The 10,230-nt window shown below is 50.9% G+C and overlaps 1 protein-coding gene across 1 annotated transcript in view; it reads left to right on the top strand.

Annotated features, from left to right (window-relative positions):
* KLC2 (kinesin light chain 2) overlaps positions 1–3,662 on the top strand; it is a 57,016-nt gene extending 53,354 nt beyond the window's left edge. Inside the window, exon 18 of the mRNA XM_015419644.1 lies at positions 1,436–3,662. Coding sequence (XP_015275130.1) covers positions 1,436–1,516 — 81 coding nt within the window. The 3' untranslated portion in view covers positions 1,517–3,662. The remainder of the gene's footprint in view (positions 1–1,435) is intronic.
* The last annotated feature ends 6,568 nt before the right edge of the window (positions 3,663–10,230 follow it).

Consider the following 10,230-nt stretch of genomic DNA (forward strand, 5'->3'; position numbering starts at 1 on the left):
CCCCCGCAAGGCAGTTGGGATTTTCAGTTGCATAACATACCTCATAGGGGAGAGGAGAATGGGTAACAATGGTTACCACTCTCCAGGTGAGGGCTACAGATAACTCAAACATACAAATGCTCTTCAGGTAGCAGAGATCAGTCCCTCTGGAGAAAACAGTGGACTCTGTCATTAAACCCTGCTGAGGTCGCCACAGGAAACTGACAGAAAAAAAGAAAACCAGGATTGACTGGGGGATACAACAAAGACACTGAAATCTTTCTAAATAGATCATATGCTTAGCAAGTGAATGACAACTGCAACAGGTCAATAGGATAGATACGACTTGGAACTTCTCCTATTGATAGCCTGTCACGTAACACCGGATGCCAAACTGCAAAAAAAGGTCTGAACTAGATTCCGTTTTGTCATTCTGTTGATTGCGATATCTTTTCCATTACGTAGAATCTCCACATTTTGCCAAACCACAGCGGAATCGATGGGGGCGATCTGTTTTTCCCTCTTGTAGCTATCGCAGCTCCAGCAGCTGCTGATGAAAATTCTGTTAAGGTTTTCGTTGACCCGGATATCCTGCCTTAAGGCCATAATGATAACAGTAAAACTTCTGGTCGTATCGGAAGGGAGGCCCCTGTGACGCAAAAAATATCTAAGTTCCAAAACTGTTCAGTGTGTTTGCAGGCCCACCAGCAGTGAAAAAAATGAGGCATTGTGGCTGTTTAATGACATGCCCAGGGTAATGCCAATCGCCACTTTGAGGTCAGGAGGGAATTTTCCTCCAGGCCGCATTGGCCCAGGGATCCTGGAGGTGTTTTGCCTGAGAGCCAGTTTGGTGTGGTGGTTAAGTGCGCGGACTCTAATCTGGGAGAACCGGGTTTGATTCCCCACTCCTCCACTTGCACCTGGCTGGATGACCTTGGGCAAGCCGTAGTTCTGATAAGAGCTCTTCTTGAAAAAGAGCAGTTTCTGTCAAAAGTTCTCTCAGCCCCACCTACCTCACAGGGTGTCTGTTGTGGGGAGGGGAGGGGAAGGGAAAGGAGTTTGTAAGCCGCTCTGAGACACCTTTGGGTAGTGAAGGGCGGGGTATAAATCCAATCTCTTCTTCTTCTCTCTTCCTCTGGGCATAGACCAGGGGTCACTGGGGGAGCAGGGATGCGAGGTAGTTGTGACTTTCCTGCCTTGTGCCGGGGGGGTTGGACTAGATGACCCTTGGGGGGCCCCTTCCACCTTCATGTCCTCCGGTTCCCTGTTTTCAGCCTCACGGAAACACTCTGAAGAAGAGTGAGGCCGAAAGAGAACTTGGCCTAAGGGCACCCAGAGAACGTTGTTGTGGCTGGGCAGGATTTGAATCCGGGTCTCGCAGATCCTAATCTGAGACTCGAATCACTCGGCCACTTTGACTGACCCGTCTGCCGTTCCCCTTCCTTTCTGCTTCCAGGGGTCCAGTAGTCTGTCGGACAGCCGGGGGCTCAGCGCCAGCAACGTAGACCTTTCCCGGCGTAGCTCCCTACTGGCGTGAGGAGCGGCTCGGCCCGCTCCCAATCGGGGCCGGGTTGGAGCCGGAAGATCCAGGAGCCTCGGACCCTTTGGCTCGTCTTGTCACTGCTGCTCCAGTATCGTGACCGTCTGTCCCCGAACGGTGCCGGGAGAGCCCCACCCTCTCGTGCTGGGTTGGGACTCGCCCTGCGTGGAGTTGGTAACCCCCCCTCACGCACGCATGTGCGCCCTCCACTGACGTCTTCCTCTCCACCACCGGCATGCTGCTGTCGGCGCTCTCCATTTGTCGCATCTCACTCCCAGAAGAGAGACTTTCGCGGTAGGCTCTTCACTTGGCCTGCCTCTGTCTTCTCCCAACCCCCTTCACAGCTTCTCGTGAGGGATCGGCCGCTCCTACCGGCTGTCGAGGGACCCTGTCCTGCACTCTTTGTATGTGTACGTGCTGTTGTATGTTGTCAAGGTGGATGGAGCTTTCCTTTTCCAGGAATGCTGGGAATTGTAGTTCTTGGGGGTAGTATGGGAGCAGGAGAAAGGTCTTGGATTTTGGTGGGGTTTTTTGGTTGGGGTTTTCTTTTTTGGGGTGGGTGGGTGTTGGAGAATTCTCCGCATCCCGGAGGGCAAGGACTTTAAAAATTCTGGTGCTCATGGTGAGCTGTGCTATAACCTGTTTGGGCCACCAGACAGAAGAAGAAAAAAGTTGGTGGGCCCCGCTTGTCCCATAATCCACAGCTCCATCTAGACCGGCTGGCCTCCTTCCTGGGTGGGGCTGCTTTGAAGACCTCCAACGAGGAAGAACTACAATTCCCAGGGCAAGCCGTGTGCCCCCCTGACCCTCTTCCCGTGTTTGTGTCTTGCTTAGCGTTTTGTGTTTTGGTCTCAGGGAGACGCCGTTCCTTTTCCAAGCCCCGATCCCCGCCTCTCACATTCCTGTCTTTACGCATTCCTGTTCTCATTTGTGGCCCTGGTACACAGCTGCCTCTCCATCCACTTTGCCTCCTGTGCCCGTTTGAGGGCAGTGTCGTTCGTTCACCAATCTGTGGTCTTCATATCCCTCCCTCTCCAATTCTTGTGGGTCTTGGGGTAGGGGGATTGTCTGTCTGCAGGCGCCCGGCTCATGGCAGCTGGCCAGGGAGGATCCTATTAGCAGATCATACCCTCGCCTCGCTGGGGCCGGTGTTACCATCTTTGACTGCCTTCCTTTCCCTTCCTGCTAGATGGCATCAAGCATAGCGGGGCGGAAGTGAAGGTGGCACAGCCTAAGGTGGGCCCGGCCTGCTTCCTTGAAACCATCATCTCTCTTTTCTGCCAAGCGCTTAGAGACTCTGTGGGGGCGGGAAGGGGCTGCGGGGGATCCCAGGGAGGGGAAGGAATGGGGATAGGGGGTCTTCCGGGGTGGGGACCCAGTTATAATTATGCAAGCAAGTGCTGAAACTAGATTCACGAAACCCTCCCTCTTGTGTGCCCGCACGTGAATGCTCCGTGCTTTTCAGTCGCTCGGGGGACACCCAAGCTAAGCGAAGCTGCGTTTTCTTTCCTGGCCAGGCTCGATCCCTCACTGAATCCGGAGTGAGGGGGGAGAAGACCGGGACACTCTTCTGCACATATCAATTGCCTCCCACCTGTGCACAGAGCATTTTCCTCCTTTTTGTAAAAGGCTGCTGATATGCCTCTGGATCGATGCAGGGCTCGCTCATGTCTCTTGCAGGTTGGGCCTGGTGGGAGCATTCCAGCAGCAGCAGCAGCTTCCTTTGCTGGCATTTCTGGCAAACGGAAAAGCCGCCTCCCGCTGCGGCGTCTCCCCTTTCAGTGCCGTTTCACTGAAGGCCGCAGGGGTGTCGTCCTGTCTTCTCGGATCCGGTCCCCTTTCTCCATCTCTCCATCATCGTTCATAGCTCACTATTTAAGAAATGCAAGGTACGGAACAAGTGAGGGGGAGAAAGCCCTCTTCCCTTATTCCAGCTGGGGGAGACTACCTTTGAAGAGTCCATGGGCTTTGTCCATGTGCAAAGAGAAGCCCTGTGTCACAGGCGGAACTCAGGGCGCTTAGCCATTGCTGGGTTTGGGTAGAGGGCTTGGTAGCTGCTTGGGGGGGGGGGTTGTGTGTGAATAGGATGGGGCAAGTTTTGCTCTGTATTTAATTATGTTGCTGTAGAAATAAAGAAAGAGGAAACTCCTATTACAAGAGAAGGAATTTTTTTTGCCTCTTTGTCCTTTATTGGGATTGTAAAGGCGCTGACTACCCTTCTGAGCCTATTTGGAGTAAAGGGGAGGGAGGTTGACATAATTTCTGTATCTTAAGGAATAAGGTAAAGGTTCCCTTGCTCGAACGCCAGTCGAGTCCGACTCTAGGGTTGCGGGGCTCATCTCCGTTTCAAAGCCGAAGAGCCAGCGCTGTCCGAAGACGTTTCCGTGGTCATGTGGCCGGCATGACTAAACACCAAGGCGCACGGAATGCTGTTACCTTCCCACCGAAGTGGTACCTCTTTATCTACTTGCAATTTATTGCTTTCGAACTGCTAGGTTGGCAGGAGCTGGAACTAGAGATGGGAGCTCACTCCATCATGCGGCACACGCGGGTCTCAAACTGCTGAACTACTGACCTTCCACAGCCTGCAGTTCAGCGTCTTAACCACTTGAGCCACCGCAGCTCCTATCCTAAGGAATAGAGAGTGATTAAAATGTGGCATTCGATGGCAGAGATTGTAGTGATGGCCACGGGAATAAACAGCTGTAAAGGGGGATTAGATAGATTCATGGAGGATAAGTCTATTGGGTGACTGAGGGGAACCTCCACGTTCTGAGGCACTGAGCCCTTGAATCCCAGTGCCAGGAGGCAACATCAGGGGAAGGCCTCGGCCTCTGTGCCCTGTTGTTTTGACCTCCAGATGAACAGAGGTTGGCCACTGTGTAAGATAGGATGCTGGTCTAGATGGACCTTCATTGGTCTGATCCAGCAGGGCTCTCCTGATGTTCTTACCAGGGGAAGGCCTTGGCCTCTGTGCCATGTTGTTAGCCTTCCAGAGGAACTGGCTGGCCATTGTGTGAGAGAGGATGCTGGACTAGGTGGGCCATTGGTCTGATCCAGCAGAGCTCCTCAGAAGTTCTTATGAGGGGAAGGCCTCGGCCTCTATGTCCTGTTGTTTCGACCTCCAGAGGAACTGTTTGGCCACTGTGTGAGACAGGATGGTGGCCTAGATGGACCCCTGGTCTGACCCAGCAGGGCTCTCCTGATTCTTATCGGGGGAAGGCCTTGGCCTCTGTGTCATGTTGTTGGCCCTCCAGAGGAACTGGCTGGCCACTGTGTGGACCACTGGTCTGATCCAGCAGAGCTCTTCAGATGTTCTTATGAGGGGAAGGCCTCAGCCTCTCTGTCCTGTTGTTTTGACCTCCAGAGGAACTGGTTGGCCACTGTGAGAAACGGGATGCAGGACTGGATGGACCCTCACTGATCCAGCAGGGCTCTTCTGATGTTCTTATCAAGTGACGGCCTCAGCCTCTATGCCCTGTTGTTGGTCTGATCTAGCAGGGCTCTTCATATGTTCTTATGAGCCATGGTGCACACAGTTTACAGCTGGGATCCCTGATGCGGTGCCTGTGGACACCTTTCTTGATGCCGCCGATTGTTTTTACAGAGTAGGCAGGACCAGGTGGGGCTTTTGCCCAGCAAAGATTCTGATTGGCCGTATGAGATCTGATGGGCTTTTTAAAAAAATGTTACATAGGTAACAGTTGCCACCAATGTTCCCTCCAAGCTGTGGAGTCTTGTGAGCAAAAATTCAACTTTGTGAGCTACTAGCATTAAAATTGTGAGCGAGCAATTTGGATCCTGCATCAATCAGTCTGCTCTGGAGCCATCCTTCCTGAGCTAAGACAAAAATGTGTGAGCCGGAGGCTAAAAACCTGTGAGCTAGCTCGCACTCACTCAGCTTAGAGGGAACACTGGTTGCCACCATAGGGCAAGGATCTTCACTGTGTGACTGAAGGTAAGCTGGGGCAGCCATTTTGTGCTTGGCTCTACCTCCTGTGGCAGCCATTTTGTGGCTGCACCCCTCCACCCTGTGTCAGAAGTCGAAATTTCCCCTCAGGCTCAGAAAGGTCTGGGGCCTCAGGTTTACAGTAAAGAAATGGGGCAGCATAAAGGAGGAGGAGTCGGTCAAGGTTTGAACCCTTCTGCATCATGCCTGTGGTGGGTGGATGCTCTGATAGGATCTTTGTTTGCCAAGCATAGTTCTGCTCCTACTAACGTCTAATTTTGGATCCTTTGTGGAAGTGTGTTTCCCCTGCTGCCGATGGGTGGATGCCCCTGTGTTCCAGCTTCTCCACATGATTTCTAGCAAATTTTTATCCTTCCAGAGAGTTCTGAGTGGGGTTCATCGGTCTCCCTTCCTCCGTTTTGATCCTAGCAACCGTTCCCGTGAGGTAGGAGGCTGAGAGCAAGGAAGGCCATCCCAAGGTCACATAGCAGTCTTCAGCGCAGCGTGGGGATTTGAACCCGGATCTTCCCGATACTAGTCTGCTCTTCTAACCACAATGCCCCGCTGGTGCTTATTTGATTGTTGTGTCTGTTGGCTCAGTTCCTGCTCTGTCTCAAAAGACTGGGTTATAATCTAGACATAGTGGTAAATATTGCTCACGCTTGAATAGTGCCGCAATGTAGCAAAGTCTGAATCACAATGTGAACAAGGTTAAAAGTCCAATACAACAACAGTTAATTCCAATTTTCAACCGTTCCAAAGGATGACGTGAGCGAGAATAACGTTCAAGCAGTTCCAACTGTACAATATGTTAATCCATAGAAAGACAATGGCAGCTTCGACTGACGAGCACCTAGATATCATCTGCTCGTTTCAATGGTCGTCTTTCTCAAAGTCAAACCAAAGTCAAAGCAGATCATACGGAGCATCTCATCAGTCAGGAACCAAACTCCTGTATCTTTCAGGCACGGAGCAGCCAATCGATGAATATTAAAGGGCAATAAAGTCTTCTGTATTAAACAACATTGGCCAAACCTGTTAATTTCAACCAGTCGTCGTTTCTTTGAGTGAATAACAGAATTTCAATAATACAACTGGCAGGATTTGGTAACTATCATTTATAATTTAGCCTTTATCATGGCATTTTTGGGTAACAATTAGCGAATCTTGTGCTGCTACCCGGTCTTCTGAGAATAAACCACGGTTTATTCTCAGAAGATCGGGTAGCAGCACAGTTTAGCCGATGGTTTTGAAGGCATTATCAGCTGGGAGCCCCCGTTTACGAACAGTGCTATTTCTGCACGATGTTTGTGGGGCAAAGATGTGCAGGGAAGTAGGGTTGCCAACCCTGGGTTGGGTTATCACTGGAGACTTGAGGGGGTGGAGTCTGTGGAGGGGAAGGGGGTGGAGTCTTGCAGAGGGGAAGGGTCCATAGCAGCCGTTTTCTCCAGTGGAAGTGGTCACTGTTTTCTGGGGATCAGTGGTTAAGTAAGGGAAGCCTCCAGGCCCTGCTTGGAAGTTGGGAACCCTCGTAAGGTGTCATTTCCGTTGCTGTTGAGGTTCTCAAAAGTTGGTCCTAATCCTCCTTTTATGGACTGGTATTTGGCAAGTTAGTGGAATAGGAATATCCCACTTTCTGCCTTCACGGGCAGTCTCTTTGGGCCCTCCAGCAGGGCTATTTTTGGGCAGGAACGCACAGGAACGGAGTTCCGGCTGGCTCCCAAGTTGGCCACGCCCAGCAGGAACTCATTAGCACAATAGGCCACTCCCAACAGCAGAAAGTCATGAGGATTGGCTACATTAGGGGTGTGTGGCCTAACATGCAAAGGAGTCCCTGCTACAAAAAAGGCCCTGGGTTTTGACAACAAACAAGGTCAACAGAATAAGAAGCAAAAGGTGGGTGTGGCTGGATGACCACACTTCTGGTAACATGGGGGTGTGGCCTAATGTGCTAATGAGCTATGCTCTCATAGGTGTGGCTGGATATGCTAATGAGTTTCTGTTGGGTGTGGCCTATTATGCTAATGTGTTCCTGCTGGGCTTTTTCTACAAAAAAAGCCCTGCCCTCCAGTATGTAGTGTGTGAGTTACTGCTGGCTCTGTAGCTGCTGCAGATTAGTTTGCACACCTTGGAACAGGGGTGTCGAACTCATTTGTTACGAGGGCCAGATCTGACGTAAATGTCACTTTGTTGGGCCAGGCCGTGTGTGCCATAAAATGTAATGCCAGGTCCCGGAGATATAAACTTTGTAAAGGACACAGGCAAACTCAATGAATGATGATATTTTTACTCAAAATACAAACAAAAGCACTTGATTCCTAGCGGTGAAAGCAATTGATATACTGGGGAGCCCACAAAAGCCCCAATAAATGTATTTAATCCTATGTATGACTAGGTTTTTTTTCCCCAAGGGATACCATAAAAGGGGGAGTGCCTTATATTTCCATACATACCAGTTGCTTTGTGAGCTACTGAGCTTTGTGAGCAACAGAGTTGGCGACCTTACCCACTATATTTTAATGGCAGAATTCGAACCTGCTTGCGGGTCGGGTAAGACCCCGGATGGGCTGGTTCTGGCCCCTGGCCCTTATCTTTGCACTCCTGCCTTAGAACATACAGAGAAAGATGAGAGAAAAGCCAGCTCCAGTGTTCCCTCTAAGCTGAGTTAGTGTGAGCAAGCTCACAATTTTTTAGCCCTGGCTCATATTTTTGTCTCAGCTCAGGAAGGACAGTTCCAGAGCAGACTAAATCACTCGCTCACAACTTTAATGCCAGTAGCTCACAAAGTAGAATTTTTGCTCACAAGACTCCACAGCTTAGAGGGAGCATTGGTCTGCCATAGGAATATTTGTTTACTACAGACTTCTGTTTTATAGGGTTACCTGTCTGTCCTGATTTGCTGAACAGAGCACCAGAGATGCAACTTTCTCGTCCTTGTTCTGTTTCTAAGACACAACAAAACTTGGTACCATGGAGAGTTTGGGGGGTAGCTTGGCATATTTTTCTTCCCTTAGCTCTCAGTAAAGAAAAGAACAGAATTCGAGTCCAGTGGCACCTTTATGACCAACACAGTTTTATTCGAGGTTAGTGACCCCTGGTTAAGACGCTGAACTGCAGGCTGTGGAAGGTTGGTAGTTCAGCAGTTTGAGACCCGAGTGTGCCGCATGACGGAGTGAGCTCCCGTCTCTAGTTCCAGCTCCTGCCAACCTAGCAGTTCGAAAGCAAGAAATTGCAAGTAGATTAATAGGTACCACTTTGGTGGGAAGGTAACAGCATTCTGTGCGCCTCGGTGTTTAGTCATGCCGGCCACATGACCACGGAAACGTCTTCGGACAGCGCTGGCTCTTCAGCTTTGAAACGGATATGAGCACCGCAACCCTAGAGTCGGACTCAACTGGCTTTCGAGCAAGGGAACCTTTACCTTTTTAGTGACCCCTGCTCCAGACCATGGAGTAGCAGACCAGGGAGGGGGCTCTAGAGTGGGGGGGGGGGTTGAGAGGATGGTTTGGGAGCTTAGCTGGAACTAGGCGGGTGTGGAACTGCTCCGGAAACCACTGAAGCCTCGTCAATAGATGCAGTAGTGGGAACTGGAGTCTATAACAATGAACTGTGCTATTTCTGGCTACAGATGGGAGTTGCATTTCTGAAACCCTTCTTTCAAAGTTCAAATTGGAACGTGTTGCTTTCAAGAAAGTGTGTGCACGTATACAACAAGCATGAACAGCCCAAGCCACTGGTCCAGCTAATGCACATGTCTTGTTTGTGGTCTTTCCCCAATGCTCACTCTAGGGTTGCCAAACTCCAGGTGGGGCCTGGAGATCTGGAATCACAACTGATCTCCGGATGGGTAGCTGTGTTGGTCTGAAGCCGCAAGACAAAGTTCAAGTCCAGTGGCACCTTCAGGACTCGAACTTTGTCCAACTGATCTCCAGGCAACAGAAATCAGTTCCCCTGGAGAAAATGGCCGTTTTTTTTGGGGGGGGGACTCTGTGGCATTAGACCCTGCTGAGGTCCCTCTCCTCCCCCAGCCCTGCCCTACCCAGGCTGTACCCCCAAATATCCAGGAATTTCCCAACCCAGAGTTGGCAACCTTACCTACAATATTCTAATGGCAGAATTCGAACCTGCAGCTTTCTCAATGCAAGGCGGTCAATCTCTGCCTATGGCTGCCAACCTCCAGGTGATACCTGGAGATCTCCCGAGGGCCAGTTTGGTGTAGTGGTTAAGTGCGCGGACTCTAATCTGGGAGAACCGGGTTTGATTCCCTCCCCCCTCCCCGCGCACCTGGCTGGATGGCCTTGGGCAAGCCGTAGCTCTGATAAGAGCTGTTCTTGAAAATGAGCAGTTTCTGTCAGAGCTCTCTCAGCCCTACCTACCCCACAGGGTGTCTGTTGTGGGGAGGAGAAGGGAAAGGAGTTTGTAAGCCGCTCTGAGACTCCCTTTGGTAGTGAAGGGCGGGGCATTAATCCAATCTCTTTTCTATTACAACCAAGATCAGTTCCTCTGGAGAAAATGGCTGCTTTGGAGAGTTGACTCTATGACACTGTGCCCTGTTGAGGTCCCTCCCCTCCCCAGGTCTCACCATCCCTGGACCCGGCCCCCCAAATCTCCCAAGTATTTCCCAGCCCACAGACAGCAACCCTCTCTGCCACCGAACACCAGTGGAAGATACCATTTTCATGAAGGAGGTGGTACAGACCGTTGCCACCTCATTCCATTGAAAGCTGCTGAAAACTATCGAAAGGAAGACCTGGGATCCGAG

This window comes from Gekko japonicus, unplaced genomic scaffold, assembly GCF_001447785.1.
Source record: "Gekko japonicus isolate JY-2015 unplaced genomic scaffold, Gekko_japonicus_V1.1 scaffold1188, whole genome shotgun sequence".
Taxonomy (NCBI): Eukaryota; Metazoa; Chordata; class Lepidosauria; order Squamata; family Gekkonidae; genus Gekko; species Gekko japonicus.